The following is a 19,289-nucleotide window of genomic DNA, read 5'->3' on the forward strand; positions in this document are numbered from 1 at the left end:
GCGATAGTGGTATGTCTGTATACGTGCTTGTCGCTCAATTAACCTTTTTGTATAAATCCAGTTCGCCAGTCATGAAATCTACCCTGGAAGATGTATGCAAATTAGGCTGCAAGTGCATCGGGGGCGTGTCTTTGGAAGAAGTGCACTGCATAGACACACCCCCAGTGCACTTCCAGCCTGATTTCCATACGGCCACTAGATTCCCCATGACTTATGCATCAGCTCATGACATAAAAGTTATAACTTTGATTCAGGTACTAGCGTTATTCAGCCATGTGCTGATTGGCATCATCATCATCAATGTTACATGAAACCCATCTTCATATACCGAAAACAAAACGGTGTATTAGCAGTTCTGTATCTCTCACCTTAAGGAATACTGGCGGCTTCCTGAATACACCAACTCCAGGGGGCGTCCCAGTGAGAAATACGTCTCCCGGATTTAATGTGACAAACCTGAGAATGATACAAAGCAGAGTCCGAACATTCAGTGAATGCTGTGCAGCGCATTAATAGTATCACTCTTCATTAATGTGTGCAGTACGGCTAGAGTCACACGTGTATGTGGTGTAATGTGGACGTACAGTACATAGAAGTGGATGAGTTCCACCTTAGCCTCATCCGTGTGCTGCTATTTTTTGTGTGCAGGAATTGGCTTTTGTTGCACTTTTTAAATTCAGAGCGAGTCAACTTCTGTTGCAGAAATTCCCTGAAATCCGCAGGTTGAACTTCTGTCTGGGTATTGTTTTGTTGCCTTTTTATGGAGGGCTGTTTCCGCACATATTCAAACATAACAAAGTGCAAAAAATATCTGCAGATTTTAATTGTAAAACGCTGTGGAGTTCAGTTTACAAAGTCACCAAATATACAACATGTGGACCAGCGCTCGTGATTAATACGACTACTGTATACTTGAGAAATAGGCATTCACACATTTATGTAAAACCACGATAGACCTGTTTAATGTGTGTGCTGCCATAAGCTAGAGACCAAATATTATGTGCCCGTCCATAGTGCAGATCTGCCTGATGCCTTCTGAACAATGGGCATGTTGGTTGTGCCGTTTTCTCAGCTGTTTTTAGAAATGTGCCCTTGTGTTGGCACTTCTCTCTGCTTCTGCGTCATCTGTATACAACATGTCCTTGCCGTATAACAAAGGAGCAATATTGAAAAAAAGCAACTCTCAGCGTGCTATGATTCATCCATCATGAGCAGAGACATGCAGAATGCCACGTCCGGCCGGGCATCCGCTAGGCTTCTCATGGCTCAATGTACAGACACAGGGCAGAGGTGAAGAGGCAGTAACTTAAAGCACAGAGAGTTTTCTACATTTGGCCAATGGTTTATGAGTAAATCCTCACTTGGAGACCCAGGCAATCAGAGCTTCCGTCTTGAAAACCATCTGCTTTGTGTTACTATTCTGGACGAGGTTCCCATTCACACGGCAGCGGATTCCAAGGCCATGAGGGTCTGGGAAGGAGAAGAACGAGGTTAATCCTACTGTAATATTTTTAAAGGGACTTGCAAACCTGACAACCCTCTATACACAAAGATGACTATATGATTATTATGCATCCAGAGCAAATATATAACCTATAAAAATGACAACTAATTCTTGCAAACTGTATCAAACTTTAGTAAGTAAAATAAAAAAACAATAAGACAAATGGAAATGACTACACATAAAAAGGCCAAGGTAAAAGGATACATATAATATCACAAGTTGCATACAAGTGAGAATTCATATACAGTTGTGTGTTAATTCTTTTGCATATTTAGGACACCAAAATGTGTCAAATCACCAAACAAATATTAGACAAAACATAACACAAGTAAACACAACATGCAGTTTTTACATGTTAATTGTTATTAAGGGAAAAAGAAATCAAAACCTACATGGCCCTGTGTGAAAAAGTGATTGCCCCCTCTTAAAACATAAATTAACTGTGGTTTATCACATCTTTGGGAAACTGAGTTCACATTCCCTAGCCACGCCGAGGTCTGATTACTGTCACACTTGTTCTCAATCAAGAAAACACTTAAATAGGACCTGCCTAACAAAGTGAAGTATACCAAAAAGTCCTCAAAAGCTACACACCATGCTGCGATACAAAGAAATGATGGAACAAATGAGAAACAGTTAGGGTATGTTTCCACGTTCAGTTTTGCTTCAGGCTTTGGTCAGGATTTTATGCAGGTAAAATCCTGACCAAAACTGCACCTGAGGTCACTGGCAGGTCACCTGCGGTGTACCTGTGTGTTTTGCTCATAGTAGCAACATGCTGCGTTTCGAAAAAACGCACCACGCATGCGTTTTCGCTGCAAAAACGCATGCGTTTTTTAACGCATAGTGGAGTCTGGATTTCATGAAATCCCATCCACTATGCTGTAACATCTGGACGCTGCGTTTTTGACGCTGCGGAAAAACGCAGCGTTTCCTGAACGTGGAAACATACCCTAAGGGTATGTTTCCACGTTCAGGATGGCCGGCGGTATCGCCGCAGCGGCGCAGCCGCTCGCCGCTAAGCCCCGCCCCCTTTCTGGGACGCAATCATGCCGGCTGTGTTAACTCTTCACATCCGGGATGATCGCTCTCTCCCATAGCGCCCTGTGATATGCCTTGCGGGGACGCTGCGTCCCCGCAAGGTGTACGGACATGCTGCGATCTGAAAAGACGCGCAGCATGTCCGTAGTCGCAGGGCCGCCGCGTGCGTGTTTCCACGCATAGTGGAGACGGGATTTCATAAAATCCCCTCCACTATGCTGGAACATCTGGACGCTGCTTGTTTGACGCTGCAGCTCTGCGCAGCGTCAAACAAGCAGCGTTTCCTGACCGTGGAAACATACCCTAATTGAGATATCAGTCTGGAAAAGGTTATAAGGACATTTCTAAGGCTTTGTGACTCCAGTGAACCACAAATGGCGAAAACATGAACACTGGTGAACCTTCCCAGGAGTGGCCAAATGACCAAAATTGCCCCAAGAAAGCAGCAAGGACTCATCCAAGAGGTCACAAAACACCCCACAACAACATCCAAAGAACTGCAGCATGGTGGCTCAGTGGTTAGCACTGCAGCCTTGCAGTGCTGGAGTCCTGGGTTCAAATCCCACCAAGGACAGCATCTGCAAGGAGTTTGTATGTTCTCCCTGTGTTTGCGTGGGTTTCCTCCGGGTTCTCTGGTTTCCTCCCACACTCCAAAGATATACTGATAGGGAATTTAGATTGTGAGTCCCATCGGGGACAGCGATGATAATAATGTGTGCAAACTGTAAAGCGCTGCGGAATATGTTAGCGCTATATAAAAATAAAGATTATTATCATTTAACAGGCTGATATCTCTGGAACCGTACAGGGATTTTTATAAAACTGAAAATGATTACTCAGAGGAGCAGCGAGAAGAAATAAGGGTAAACTGGTCACTTCCGATCTATTCATCATTAATAATCCAGTATCCAGACAAAAGTTGAACTTTTTGGAAGTTGTATGTCCCATTACATCTAGCGTAGAAGTAGCACGGAATTTCAGAAAAGGAACAACATACCACCAGTAAAATATGGTGGTGGTAGTGTGATGGTCTAGGTCTGTTTTACAGCTTTAGGACCTGGAAGACTTGTGGTAAATGGAACCATGAATTCTGCTGCCTACCAAAAAATCCTGAAGGAGAATGTCCGGCCACATGTTCTTTTTCCCCTTAATAAAAACCTTCATTTAAAAACTGCATTTTGTGCTTACTTGTGTTATCTTTGTCCAATATTTACATTTGTTTGAGGATCTGAAACATTTAAATGTGAAAAACATACAAAAGAACTGCACAACTGCACATATAGATCATAATGCCACTGAAGTTACATGACACTGTGTGTATGTATATATGTATACATTAACATATATATGAACAGTATGAGCCAAATGGAAATATTATATGGTGTGAAAAGCACATGTAAAAGTGAAGTAGCAAACTGTGAGACTATAATATGCAGTGAGTGGAATAAAGGCACCTCCGAAGAATGTTAGCCATGTGCAAAATTGCAAAAAGTGACTTATGCCTTATAATAAAATAAGAAAAAATCCATAGCCAGATCTCATAGTAAAGTAAATGTAAAACAGATAACTGGGCCTGTGAGCAAAAATGCTGGAAAATGACATGTGCCCTGAAATTAAATGTATATATTGGTCATATTAGACCAGGGGTCTCAAACTCGGCTGGGTATATGAGCACATAAAAAAAAATGAATTTGGGGCCTGTATTTATGTATTTTTTTTTTAGGACAAAGTGACCTTTTTAGTGATAATTTTTTCTGTACACCTTTTTGATCACTTTTTTTTTAAACATTTTTTGCAGTGTTTTAGATTTTACAATGCATTCATGGTATGGGTTATGGTAGTTTTATAGCTTGGGTCATTATGGAGGTAGCGATAACAAATGTGTACTTTTTGTTTACTTGTTTAGCTTATATATAAAACAGTATTTTTAATGGCAAAATATTTATTTTCATGCTTTGACTTTTTTTTTTTTTTTACAATTTTGTTTTTCCCAATTGGCCACATAGAATAATATTATCTTACGATTAGCCCCATACACAGTTGTAGGTAGAAGTTTCCATATACTATATAAAGACACATCTGCATGTTTTTCTCAATATCTGACATGAAATCAGAATAAACATTTCCCGTCACATAATCTTCATTTCTCATGAAAATGAACAATGGGTCTTTGAAATGGACAATGACCCGAAGCATACTGCCAAAATGGTAACAACGTGGCTTATGGATAGTCAATGTTTTGGTGCGGCCATCACAAAGCCCTGATCTGAATCCTATTGTAAATTCAAGGCGACCTACAAACCTGGATCAGTTACACCAGTTTTGTCAGGAGGAATGGGCCCAAATTCTGACCAACTATTGTGAGAAGCTTGAAGGATATCCCAAACGTTTCACCCAAGTCATTCAGTTTAAGGGCAATGGTACCAAATACTAATGAAATGTATGTAAACTTTTGACTTCTCAGTAAGTAATAAAAACGCCTTAAAACATTCTCTCTCTCTCATTATTCTGGCATTTGGCAAATATTAATAATTACGGTAATCCTAACTGACCTAAAACGGGAAAGGTTTATTCTGATTTCATGTAAGATATTGAGATATTGAGAAAAACATGCAGATGTGTCTTTTTTATATAGTGTACGTACACTTCTGTTTTCAACTGTAGTAATTCTAGCAAAAATCTTAGTAATGTCCCCCACCCTGGTCTGCATTTTGTAATAATGCCTCATCTTGGTGTAATGTCTCCATACTGGTCCTCTTCTTGTGGTAATGTCCCCATACTGTTGCCCATCTTGTAGTTATGTGCCCATCCTGGTCCCATTCTTGTACTAATGTCCCACGCCCATTCCCTTATTGTACTAATGCCTCATCCTGGTTCCCTTCTTGTAGCAATGCAAAATCCTCTTCCCTATCTTGTATCAATGTTCCCATCCAGGAGTAATGTCACCATCAAGTTCTCAATCCAGGAGTAATATCCCCATCCAGGAGTAATGTCACCATCAAGTTCTCAATCCAGCAGTAATGTCCCCATCCAGGAGTAATGTCACCATCAAGTTCTCAATCCAGGAGTAATATCCCCATCCAGGAGTAATGTCACCATCAAGTTCTCAATCCAGGAGTAATATCCCCATCCAGGAGTAATGTCACCATCAAGTTCTCAATCCAGGAGTAATATCCCCATCCAGGAGTAATATCACCATCAAGTTCTCAATCCAGGAGTAATATCCCCATCCAGGAGTAATATCACCATCAAGTTCTCAATCCAGCAGTAATGTCCCCATCCAGGAGTAATGTCACCATCAAGTTCTCAATCCAGGAGTAATATCCCCATCCAGGAGTAATATCACCATCAAGTTCTCAATCCAGGAGTAATATCCCCATCCAGGAGTAATATCACCATCAAGTTCTCAATCCAGGAGTAATATCCCCATCCAGGAGTAATATCACCATCAAGTTCTCAATCCAGGAGTAATATCCCCATCCAGGAGTAATATCACCATCAAGTTCTCAATCCAGCAGTAATGTCCCCATCCAGGAGTTCTCAATCCAGGAGTAATATCCCCATCCAGGAGTAATGTCACCATCAAGTTCTCAATCCAGGAGTAATGTCCCCATCCAGGAGTAATGTCACCATCAAGTTCTCAATCCAGGAGTAATATCCCCATCCAGGAGTAATGTCACCATCAAGTTCTCAATCCAGCAGTAATGTCCCCATCCAGGAGTAATGTCACCATCAAGTTCTCAATCCAGGAGTAATATCCCCATCCAGGAGTAATGTCACCATCAAGTTCTCAATCCAGGAGTAATATCCCCATCCAGGAGTAATATCACCATCAAGTTCTCAATCCAGGAGTAATATCCCCATCCAGGAGTAATATCACCATCAAGTTCTCAATCCAGGAGTAATATCCCCATCCAGGAGTAATATCACCATCAAGTTCTCAATCCAGCAGTAATGTCCCCATCCAGGAGTAATGTCACCATCAAGTTCTCAATCCAGGAGTAATATCCCCATCCAGGAGTAATGTCACCATCAAGTTCTCAATCCAGGAGTAATGTCCCCATCCAGGAGTAATGTCACCATCAAGTTCTCAATCCAGGAGTAATATCCCCATCCAGGAGTAATGTCACCATCAAGTTCTCAATCCAGGAGTAATGTCACCATCAAGTTCTCAATCCAGCAGTAACGTCCCCATCCAGGACCTATGTCCCCATCCAGTTCTTCATCCAGGAGAAATGTCCCCATCCAGTAGTAATAGCCTCTATTGTGCACTGAAAAGAAAAATTATAGACATTTTCACCTGTCCTCTGTTCCCTCTGCATCTTTTCTGCACATGCAGCCCCACAGGCACTGCAGACCCTTGACTAATGTGGTTCCGTCCAGTGGGCCACAGACGGCAGCCTTTTATTTCAACTGAATGTGCGTCCTTGGTATTGCTGTGCACAGAACTTGTCTCTGTGCAGTAATACATGGTAATTGAGTGTACGTCCAGGAACGCTCATTCAGTTGAAATAAAGCGCTGTCATTGACGGCCCCCTGTACCGGGCTGCATGAAACAGACTCGGGGGCTACGTGTTTTTGAGACCCCCTGTATTAGATTATAGCATTACTATAAGGCATGAAGTTTAATGTACAGATCTAGAATATTTCCACATATTTGTATACATGGTAAGTAAATGGACATGTACCAAATCCTTAGAGCCAGGACGCAACGCCGTCTCGCCAATGGCTTTGAAGAGGTAATGTTATAGTCTGATATGACCAATATATACCGGACATTTAATTTAACCTTATTTCTGCAAAATTGGAAGGTGTATATAAAAACACTCCAATGGCGGCAATGGAGCATATTTACGCAAAAATTGTGACCTTTCAATTACCTTTCAATTGTGACCTTAAACATTTTGAAAAAACTCTTGTGTGAACATAGTGTAGGCACAATCCCAAGTTGTCATTAAAATGGGATGAAGAATATATATTCAGGAATCATTGTGACTTAAGTACCTGAAATAGCGTCTTTAGTAACAAGTGCTGGGCCCAATGGACAGAAAGTGTCAAAGGTTTTACCCAGCAACCACTGCTTTCCATTCTTTTCCATCTGCCAGTCACGAGCGCTCACGTCATGAGCCACAGTATATCCGGCCACGTGCTCCATGGCGTCCTGCTCCTGTGTACACAATGGACATGTGTCTGTAAGAGCAGAGGCCTGGTGCCCTCATGGTCTCTGCAGCAGATGCCTCAGATTGTGTAACAAGTCCTAAATCCTCCTGACAGAGGAGGGAACCAAAGACTAGTAAGTTTGTATTCCTAAACCCGGCCATGTTTTTGTCATTTGAAGTTGCCTTTTAATATGACTTGGAGAAATGGAGAGCAAGGATGAGGTCTCATCGCCGCACCATTACAGACACAACATCAAGCTCAGCTTGTTATTTAAATGTCCATTTTTCATGCTTTGCCTCAGTTTTTGGTTTATAGATTTGTGTTTCTTCAGATACTTTTATACCATGCTCCTTGAAGAGACCTAAGAAGTCCCGAAAGCTTGCTTTGTAACATTTTATTTTTTATTTACCCATTAAAAAGGTATCATAACTGCAAGACTATTATTTTGTTTTCCCACTGAGAGCAATCTTTTTTTTTTAGCTGGCTAACACAAGAAAAACCACAAAAAGAGGACTAGGAATCCTCCAAAAATTCAATAATATTTGCACTTCATTTTTCAGGGTGCAGCCAGGCGCATTAATTTTGGCCTTGTAAATTAGGGGTCCTGTCCTCATGGGATGCATCTGGATAGCGCTGGGCAGCCTGCCTGATCCAATAGTATGGGTGTCATTAATAGGCTGTAAACCAGACACTGTGCGTTACCAGCGCCCTATACAAGCCACTTTTGTCACTTATACTAAGCAATCCCCCCCATGAACTGGTAGGCTGTGAGTGGCTGTCTCATCAGCATTTTGCACCTGTATTGCTGCCATCTTTATCGCATGGGCTTGCTGCATCCTGGGAGTGCATTAGTTCAGACACCTGGACAGGTAAGCACTGCAGATCCTTTATACAGTATTAACTAACACAGTACCAAACCTTTTTTTCTTTCAACTAAGTTAGGTAAAGGAGTCGCTTCTTCAAAGACAGAGTGGAGGGAGTGCCACCTCATAGGGTTAAATGGTTTTCCATACTGACATCACTGAGAAGCTGCAGCTGCACCTCCCTCCTCCTCTTCAGTGTTTTATACTGGTGACTGAAGACATCGTGTTTCAAAACTTCAGTTTGAACAGACTTCATTTTTATATAACTCTGCTTGAAGTTCACAGCTGAAAAAAGAATTGTGCCTTTCTTTTCAGTTTTACCTTGATATTTTTTCCCTTTTTTCCTATGACGAAAGCAAGTTCAGCTTCCCAGTCCACTTCCTGCAAACAAGACTGAGAACATTACTGCTAGATAACATACAAAACTGCTAAGCAATGCAATAGTGCCATCTAGTGGAGAAAACAGGGACAACTTGTATATGTGATGGCCCCTATTAAACTATTTTATGTTATCACTATACTGGATGTAACAAATAACTATGTATGTTCCAGTCGGTGATGTTGCCACTAAACTCTCGGACATACTCACAGGTAGCAAAAATTTCTGCAACAAATCTGCCGCATGTGAATACCCTATTTTTCATGTTCAACTGGACCCACGATGCAATATTGCCTGCAAAGTGGAATATAATTTCTTTTATCTTTTAATTTTGCCTCTGTTGCGGAGATATCAGAAAAGTATTTGACACATAATGCATTAACACCCACTTGGACTTAACTTTTTTTTTTTTTTCAGGCAGACTTCACTGGGGGTATATACTTCTTCTCCCTGTATGATGTGGACCAATCATAAGCAGGCAGCAACATACTTGAAAAAACCGCCCCCATCACAGCTTGGAGCGGATTTCTCACCGTGTGAATGGACTGCTACAGCTCTGAGCTGTGCATGAGTCAGTGTGGGGGAGGATCAGTGCTGCTGAGTTTAGTGGAGTCATATTACAAACCCTTCTATCAGTTCTCCTAATTACAGAGTATCAGTAATCACACTTATGTCCATGGTGCTCAAGCTACTTGTGATCAGGGCTTTTGTTACATCCCCCAGAGGAGTAACCTGCCCATTCTGGACTACCCCTGTGTGAGATGTAATGAGATCCTGCTGCGATCTCACTGCTGAGTGACTATAAGGGTACCGTCACACAGTGGCATTTTCATCGCTACGACGGCACGATTCGTGACGTTCTAGCGATATAGTTACGATCTCGCAGTGTCCGACACGCAGCAGCGATCAGGGACCCTGCTGAGAATCGTACGTCGTAGCAGATCGTTTGAAACTTTCTTTCGTCGCTGGATCTCCCGCTGACATCGCTGGATCATTGTGTGTGACACCGATCCAGCGATGCGTTCGCTGGTAACCAGGGTAAACATCGGGTTACTAAGCGCAGGGCCGCGCTTAGTAACCCGATGTTTACCGTGGTTACCAGCGTAAAAGGAAAAAAAAAAAAAACGTACATACTCACCATCTGATGTCCGTCAGGTCCCTTGCCGTCTGCTTCCCGCTCTGACTGACTGCCGGCCGGAAAGTGAGAGCAGATTACAGCGGTGACGTCACCGCTGCGCTCTGCTCTCACTGTACGGTTGCACTCAGTCAGAGCGGGAAGCAGACGGCAAGGGACCTGACGGACATCAGATGGTGAGTATGTACGGTTTTTTTTTTTTTCCTTTTACGCTGGTAACCACGGTAAACATCGGGTTACTAAGCGTGGCCCTGCGCTTAGTAACCCGATGTTTACCCTGGTTACCAGCGAACCTCGGCATCGTTGGTCGCTGGAGAGCGGTCTGTGTGACAGCTCCCCAGCGACCACACGACTTACCAACGATCACGGCCAGGTCGTATCGCTGGTCGTGATCGTTGGTAAATCGTATAGTGAGACGGTACCCTAAGTTGAGCAACAAGGCGCAGTCAGACGGCCGTATAACATGGACGACAATTGCATCGCAATGATTGGACCGAGCTCTGCTGACTCGAGCGTGACAGCTCCATAGAAATAAATGCTCAAGTCAGGAGAGCCACAGGCGAGTCCACGCGAGTAATATGGCCGTCTGACTGCGCCCTAGGTGTGATGCTGACATCTCTAAAGAGGCAGTATGGGGAGAAGTGCAGTATAGCGGAGGCGATAGTGCTAGGAGAGCTGATAGAAGCATTCGTAATGTGACACATGGGGATGGGGGACATATATACCAGGTTCGGGGATATACAGTGGGGAAAATAAGTATCTACACTGCCGATTTTGCAAGTTTTCCCACCTATAAAGAATGGAGAGGTCTGTAATTTTTATAGGTACAGAATCTAAAAATAAAAAAACAAACTCACATTGTATGATTTTTACATAATTTGCATTTTATTGCATGAAATAAGTATCTGATACCATAGAAACACCTAACTTAATATTTGGTACAGAAACCTTTGTTTGCAATTATAGAGGTCGGACGTTTCCTGTAGTTCTTGACCAAATTTGCACACACTATTGCAGAAGGGATTTTGGCCCACTCCTCCATACAGATTTTCTCCACATCTTTCAGGTTTTGGGACTCTGGCTGGGCAACATGGAGTTTCAGCTCCCTCCAAAGATTTTCTACTGGGTTCAGGTCTAGAGACTGGTTAGGCCACTCCAAGACCTTGAAATGCTTCTTACGGAGCTACTTCTTAGTTGCCCTGGCTGTGTGTTTCAGGTCATTATCATGCTGGAAGACCCAGCCACGACCCATCTTTAACCCCTTCATGACCCAGCCTATTTTGGCCTTAATGACCTTGCCGTTTTTTGCAATTCTGACCAGTGTCCCTTTATGAGGTAATAACTCAGGAACGCTTCAACGGATCCTAGCGATTCTGAGATTGTTTTTTCGTGACATATTGGGCTTCATGTTAGTGGTAAATTTAGGTCGATAATTTCTGAGTTTATTTGTGAAAAAAACGGAAATTTGGCAAAAATTTTGAAAATTTCGCAATTTTCACATTTTGAATTTTTATTCTGTTAAACCAGAGAGTTATGTGACACAAAATAGTTAATAAATAACATTTCCCACATGTCTACTTTACATCAGCACAATTTTGGAAACAAATTTTTTTTTTGCTAGGAAGTTATAAGGGTTAAAATTTGACCAGTGATTTCTCATTTTTACAACAAAATTTACAAAACCATTTTTTTTAGGGACCACCTCACATTTGAAGTCAATTTGAGGGTTCTATATGGCTGAAAATACCCAAAAGTGACACCATTCTAAAAACTGCACCCCTCAAGGTGCTCAAAACCACATTCAAGAAGTTTATTAACCCTTCAGGTGTTTCACAGCAGCAGAAGCAACATGGAAGTAAAAAATGAACATTTAACTTTTTAGTCACAAAAATGATCTTTTAGCAACAATTTTTTATTTTCCCAAGGGTAAAAGGAGAAACTGGACCACGGATGTTGTTGTCCAATTTGTCCTGAGTACGCTGATACCTCATATGTGGGGGTAAACCACTGTTTGGGCGCACGGCAGGGCTCGGAAGGGAAGGAGCGCCATTTGACTTTTTCAATGAAAAATTGGCTCCACTCTTTAGCGGACACCATGTCGCGTTTGGAAAGCCCCTGTGTGCCTAAACATTGGAGCGCCTCCACAAGTGACCCCATTTTGGAAACTAGACCCCCCAAGGAACTTATCTAGAGGCATAGTGAGCACTTTAAACCCTCAGGTGCTTCACAAATTGATCCGCAAAAATGAAAAAGTACTTTTTTTTCACACAAAATTTCTTTTAGCCTCAATTCTTTCATTTTCACATGGGCAACAGGATAAAATGGATCCTAAAATTTGTTGGGCAATTTCTCCTGAGTACGCCGATACCTCATATGTGGGGGTAAACCACTGTTTGGGTGCACGGCAAGGCTCGGAAGGGGAGGCGTGCCATTTGACTTTTTGAATGGAAAATTAGCTCCAATCGTTAGCGGACACCATGTCGCGTTTGGAGAGCTCCTGTGTGCCTAAACATTGGAGCTCCCCTACAAGTGACCCCATTTTGGAATCTAGACCTCCCAAGGAACTAATCTAGATGTGTGGTGAGCACTTTGAACCCCCAAGTGCTTCACAGAAGTTTATAACGCAGAGCCGTGAAAATAATAAATGTGTTTCCTTTCCTCAAAAATATTTTTTTAGCCCAGAATTTTTTATTTTTGCAAGGGTAACAGGAGAAATTTGACCCCAAAAGTTGTTGTCCAGTTTCTCCTGAGTACGCTGATACCCCATATGTGGGGGTAAACACCTGTTTGGGCACATGCCGGGGCTCGGAAGGGAAGTAGTGACGTTTTGGAATGCAGACTTTGATGGAATGGTCTGCGGGCATCATGCTACGTTTGCAGAGCCCCTGATATGCCTAAACAGTAGAAACCCCCCAAAAGTGACCCCATTTTGGAAACTAGACCCCCCAAGGAACTTATCTAGATGTGTGGTGAGCACGTTCAACCCCCAAGAGCTTCACAGAAGTTTACAACGCAGAGCCGTGAAAATAAAAAATCATTTTTCTTTCCTCAAAAAAGATGTTTTAGCAAGCAATTTTTTATTTTCACAAGGGTAACAGGAGAAATTGGACCACAATATTTGTTGCCCAGTTTGTTGTGAGTACGCTGATACCCCATATGTGGGGGTAAACTACTGTTTGGGCGCACGTCAGGGCTCGGAAGGGAAGTAGTGACATTTGAAATGCAGACTTTGATGGAATGATCTGCGGGCATCACGTTGCATTTGCAGAGCCCCTGATGTGCCTAAATAGAAGAAACACCCCACAAGTGACCCCATTTTGGAAACTAGACCCCCGAAGGAACTTATCTAGATGTGTGGTGAGCACTTTCAACCCCCAAGTGCTTCACAGAAGTTAATAACGCAGAGCCGTGAAAATAAAAAATAATTGTTCTTTCCTCAAAAATTATGTTTTAGCAAGTAATTTTTTATTTTTGCAAGGGTAACAGGAGAAATTGGACCCCAACAGTTGTTGCCCAGTTTGTCCTGAGTACGCTGGTACCTCAAATGTGGGGGTACACCACTTTTTGGGCGCACGTCGGGGCTTAGAAGGGAGGGAGCACCATTTGACTTTTTGAACGCAAGATTGGCTGGAATCAATGGTGGCGCCATGTTGCGTTTGGAGACCCCTGATGTGCCTAAACAGTGGAAACCCCTCAATTCTAACTTGAACACTAACCCCAACACACCCCTAATCCTAATCCCAACTGTAGCCATAACCCTAATCACAACCCTAACCCCAACACACCCGTAACCCTAATTCCAACCCTAACCCTAATCCCAACCCTAACCACAACTGTAACCCCAACACACCCCTAACCCTATCCGTAACCCTAACCACAAGCCTAATCTTAACCCTATTTCCAACCCTAGCCCTAATTCCAACCCTAACTCTAATTCCAACCCTAACCCTAAGGCTATGTGCCCACGTTGCGGATTCGTGTGAGATTTTTCCGCGAGATTTTTGAAAAATCTGCAGGTAAAAGGCACTGCGTTTTACCTGCGGATTTACAGCGGATTTCCAGTGTTTTTTTGTGCGGATTTCACCTGCGGATACCTATTGAGGAACAGGTGTAAAACGCTGCGGAATCCGCACAAAGAATTGACATGCTGCGGAAAATACAACGCAGTGTTTCTGCACGGAATTTTCCGCACCATGGGCACAGCGGATTTGGTTTTCCATAGGTGTACATGGTACTGTAAACCTGATGGAAAACTGCTACGAATTCGCAGCGTCCAATCCGCTGCAGATCCGCTGCGGATCCGCGGCCGATCCGCTGCGGATCCGCGGCCGATCCGCTGCGGATCCGCGGCCGATCCGCTGCGGATCCGCGGCCGATCCGCTGCGGATCCGCGGCCAAATCCGCACTGTGTGCACATGCCATAACCCTAACCCTACCCCTAACCCTAACCCTACCCCTAGTTCTAGTTCTAACCCTAGTTCTAACCCTAACCCTAGTGGAAAAAAATATATATATATATTTTCTTTATTTTATTATTGTCCCTACCTATGGGGGTGATAAAGGGGGGGGGGTTTATTTATTATTTCTTTATTTTGATCGCTGTGATAGAACCTACCACAGCGATCAAAATGTACTTTGCCGGCCGGCAGATGCGGCGGGCGCACTGTGCATGCGCCCGCCATTTTGGAAGATGGCGGCGCACAGGGAGAAGACGGACCGACTTCGGGAGGCTCGGTAAGTATGAGGGGGTGGTGGGGGGGTGGATCGGAGCACGGGGGGGGGGGGGGGGACCGGGGGAGCGGACAGGAGCACGGGGGAGCGGACAGGAGCACGGGGGAGCGGACAGGGGGACGGAGGGGGGTACCGGAGAGAACGGAGGACTGGGGAGGAGATCGGGGGCGGTGGGGGGGGGGCAGAACATGATTTCCAGCCATGGCAGATGCTTTTGCAGCATCGGCCATGGCTGGATTGCAATATTTCACCATTTTCATAGGTGAAATATTGCAAATTGCTCTGATTGGCTGTTGCACTTTCAACCTGGGCTGAAGTACAACTCCCCCTCTCCCTGCAGATCGGGTAAAATAGGAGTTAACCCTTTCACCCGATCTGCAGGGATGCGATCATTCCATGACGCCACATAGGCGTCATGGGTCGGATTGGCACCGACTTTCATGACGCCTACGTGGCGTCAAAGGTCGGGAAGGGGTTAATGCTCTTACTGAGGGAAGGACGTTGTTAGCCAAAATCTCATGACACATGACCCCAGACATCCTCTCTTCAACATGCTGCAGTTGTCCTGTCCCTTTTGCAGAAAATCACCCTCACAGTATGAAGTTTCCCCCACCATGCTTCACGATTGGGACGGTGTTCTTGGGTTTGCACTCATCCTTTTTCTTCCTATACGGCAAGTGGAGTTGATACCATAGAATTCTATTTTGGTCTCATCTGACCACATGACCTGCTCCCATTTCTCCTCTGGATCATGTAGATGGTGCTTGGCGAACTTCAAACGGGGCTGGACATGTGCTAGCATCAGCAGGGGGACCTTGCGTGCCTGCAGGATTTTAATCCATGACAGCGTAGTGTGTTACTAATGGTAATGTTTGAGACTGTGGTCCCAGCTCTCTTCAGGTCACTGACCAGGTCCTCCCATGAAATTCTGGGTTGATTCCTGACCTTTCTCAGAATCATCCATACACCACGAGTCGAGATCTTGCATGGAGCCCCAGACCAATGAATATTGACAGTCATCTTCTGTTTCTTTCATTTTCTAATAACTGTGCCAACAGTTGTTCCCTTCTCAGCAAGCTGCTTGCCTATTGTCCCAGCATTGTGCGGGTCTACAATTGTGTCTCTGGTGTCCTTAGACAGCTCTTTAGTCTCGGCCATGGTGGAGAGGTTGGAGTGTGATTAATTGTGTGGACAGGTGTCATTTATACAGGTAATGAGGACAGAGTAGGAGGGCTTCTTAAAGAAAAACTTACAGGCCTGTGAGAGCCAGAATTCTTGCTGGCTGGTAGTTGATCAAATACTTATTTCATGTAATAAAATGCAACTTAATTATTTAAAAATCATACAATGTGATTTTCTGGTTTTTATTTTTAGAGTCTGTCTCTCACAGTTGAAGTGTACCTACGGTAAAAATTACAGATCTCTCCATTCTTTCTATGTAGGAAAAGTTGCAAAATGGGAAGTGTATCAAATACTTATTTTCCCCAATTTATATACCAGGATGGGAAACATATACACCAGGATAAGGGACATACACCAGGATGGAGGTTATATATACTAGGATGTGTACTGGATGGGGAACATGTATACCAGGAAGGAGCCCAAAATGGGGGGCATTACTACATAATGGGGGAGGGGGTGCAAATCTTATGTCCTTATGATTTAGAATGCTACAAGATCCCTTACATCTGACCAGCATTCAGGAAATGGAAATAAGCTTATACAACTTCATAAATCTGCCACTGACACCTAAGAAATGTATACCACCCGCATTTTACATACTGTTATGTTAGAAAGTGTGCTGCTCTGAACCTTCCTGTACAGTGCACTCTAATACCTAAAGCACTATATGCCATGAGAGTGCCCTCCCATTACACCGACTGTTTGCCAAAAGCACGGTGTGAGCCTTGTATGAGAGTTTTTACATGGAATACAAATAGCCTCCTAGGAATGTATTAAAAGTAGAAAAATACAGCTCCAAATTTTTCAGGTTTGCAGTCAGCAAAATGTTACTTTAAGACTCTGTTCATATTGCATCATGAACCTGCAGCAGATAGGAATTTGTGACCCAAGTGAATACAGCCTAAAATGAATTACCTGATGTACAGGAGAAGCAGAGCAGCACATTCCTTGAATCTGTTGGCACAGAAGGACTGTTCAAACCAAGCACAGATGCTTAATACACCCTTGGTGAGGACAAACAGTTCAGTGCACCTTCCCACCTCATCTGGATTCTGTAAAGCTAGAGCTGTCCAACAAGTAGGTGGGACGGTGCACTGGACTGTTTGGCAGAGCCAAGGGTGCAGCAGGCATCTGTGCTTGGGTCCAACAGTGATTTTGTACTGACAAACTCCCTTTAAGGCTCTGTACACACTAGATGTAAATCATCTTTAGTAAACTCTCATGGCGACATGTGTATTGCTGCTCCCCCTCTAAAAATCACCACACGCACCTGACTTTCCGCAGGAAGGACAATAGAGTCATATGGACCAACGATGGAGCTGGGGAACTTGTTGAAGATGATGGGTTCTTTTGGAACAGGGACATTTTGCTCTAGGCAGTGGTCAACATAGTTCATCCCAATACAAATAACCTTCTCAGGGTTGGTGATGGGAGCCAAGATTGAGAGCTGAGAGCGACTCAGGGTGTTCTGATGAGAAGCCAGGGCCCTAAAAAGGAAGAAATGTCACCAAGATGAAGCTGGTGTCTGATGCCCTCTATTAGAGGCAGCTACCTTATAATTCTCCTATTAACAGCTAAAAGCTTATTAAATGGTCAGACATTGACCTACGAGGGCAGGAACTACCCATCCTGCTTTCTCCTGGAGATCTCATTTGCATATAATTTCCCCAGGGCACATTGCCTGGCATGTAAATTTCCCTACCACAGGTCTCTATATGACAAAAGTCTTCCCAGACTAGTAAGAAAATAAGTAATTGCCAACAAAACAGACCCTGTAATGTCTAATATACACTGATTATGGTTGGGGCAGATGTCTTAAAAAAAGGGACTTGAGAAAATATTTTTTTTTTATATATAGAATAGTTATATTTTTCCTTTATTTGACCCATTACTCACTACCGTGGTATTGCTATGGAGGAGGCAGGAGTCCTCAGAGGGTCTGCACTGTACGGTTACAGGGCTATGATTGTAAGGGGACTATCACTGTGTCCATATGATCTGCAGCGGGACCCTGGCTCTAATGCACAGTGGGCTTCTGTGATAACTGTTAGGATCCGAAGCAACAGAAGACTGAAGGAGTACCAAGATAAGAAGAGACGACTGGAAGAGCACTGAACTAACAGAAGAGAAGACAGAAGGAGTACCGAGGTAACAGAAAAGAAGACAGAAGGAGCACCGAGGTAACAGAAAAGAAGACAGAAGGAGCACCGAGGTAACAGAAAAGAAGACAGAAGGAGCACCGAGGTAACAGAAAAGAAGACAGAAGGAGCACCGAGGTAACAGAAAAGAAGACAGAAGGAGCACCGAGGTAACAGAAGAGAAAACAGCTGGAGCACCAAGGTAACAGAAGAGAAAACAGCTGGAGCACCAAGGTAACAAGAGACGACCGAAAGAGCACTGAACTAGTTGCCTGGTTGCTAGGCAACCCCCCACATGTAATCAAGCTGGCTAATAGCTGTAAATCATTCAGCTGAGGCGATGAAAACTAAATCTCCGAGCACTAAAAAATACTCAGAGATCACCCGAGCGTGCTCGGGAAAACCCGAGTAACAAATACACTCGCTCGTCACTAGTAGTGACTTCTCATCCATGGAGGGGGTTCAGTCACAATTTTGAAGAACTGGCATGAATAAACAATCGGATGTAAACATCTTCCAAGAGAAACTTCTCCCAACCATCCAGGAGAAATAGGGATTTTTGTGTGTACTCACCGTAAAATCCTTTTCTCCGAGCCACTCATTGGGGGACACAGGACCATGGGTTATGCTGCTGTCACTAGGAGGCTGACACTAAGCTGAGACAAAAAAAGGTTAGCTCCTCCCCTGCAGTATACACCCTCGTACTGGCTTCCAGACACCCAGTTCAGTGCAAAAGCAGTAGGATAGAAACAATATAACCAGTAACATTAGAATATAACATGTCAAACAAACAGTCAAGATCAAAAAACAAGATCACGAGCCGAAAAAGGCTACCAGGGTGGGTGCTGTGTCCCCCAATGAGTGGCTCGGAGAAAAGGATTTTACGGTGAGTACACACAAAAATCCCTATTTCTCCTTCGCCTCATTGGGGGACACAGGACCATGGGACGTCCCAAAGCAGTCCCTGGGAGGGAAACAATACAACCAAATACCTCCATGTACCAACTGACTACAGGTGCGCAACGGCCGCTTGCAGGATACGCCTGCCAAGGGCCGCGTCCGCAGAGGAGTGGATGTGGACATTGTAATGCTTTGTGAAGGTATGCAGGCTAGACCACGTTGCGGCCTTGCAAACCTGCTCTGCTGTTGCCTGGTG

The 19,289-nt window shown here is 43.8% G+C and overlaps 1 protein-coding gene across 4 annotated transcripts in view; it reads right to left on the reverse strand.

Moving 5' to 3' along the window:
• Window positions 1-19,289, reverse strand: part of LOC143775096 (oxaloacetate tautomerase fahd2, mitochondrial-like) — a 34,728-nt gene that overhangs the window by 2,528 nt on the left and 12,911 nt on the right. For all 4 annotated transcript variants that reach the window (XM_077262941.1, XM_077262939.1, XM_077262942.1 and 1 more), the window contains exons 3-7: window positions 17,266-17,482; window positions 8,890-8,949; window positions 7,550-7,712; window positions 1,362-1,470; window positions 369-456 (exon numbers count right to left, since the gene is read on the reverse strand). In XM_077262941.1, coding sequence (XP_077119056.1) covers window positions 369-456; window positions 1,362-1,470; window positions 7,550-7,712; window positions 8,890-8,949; window positions 17,266-17,482 — 637 coding nt within the window. The remainder of the gene's footprint in view (window positions 1-368; window positions 457-1,361; window positions 1,471-7,549; window positions 7,713-8,889; window positions 8,950-17,265; window positions 17,483-19,289) is intronic.

Source organism: Ranitomeya variabilis, chromosome 5 (assembly GCF_051348905.1).
Source record: "Ranitomeya variabilis isolate aRanVar5 chromosome 5, aRanVar5.hap1, whole genome shotgun sequence".
NCBI classification, from domain to species: Eukaryota; Metazoa; Chordata; class Amphibia; order Anura; family Dendrobatidae; genus Ranitomeya; species Ranitomeya variabilis.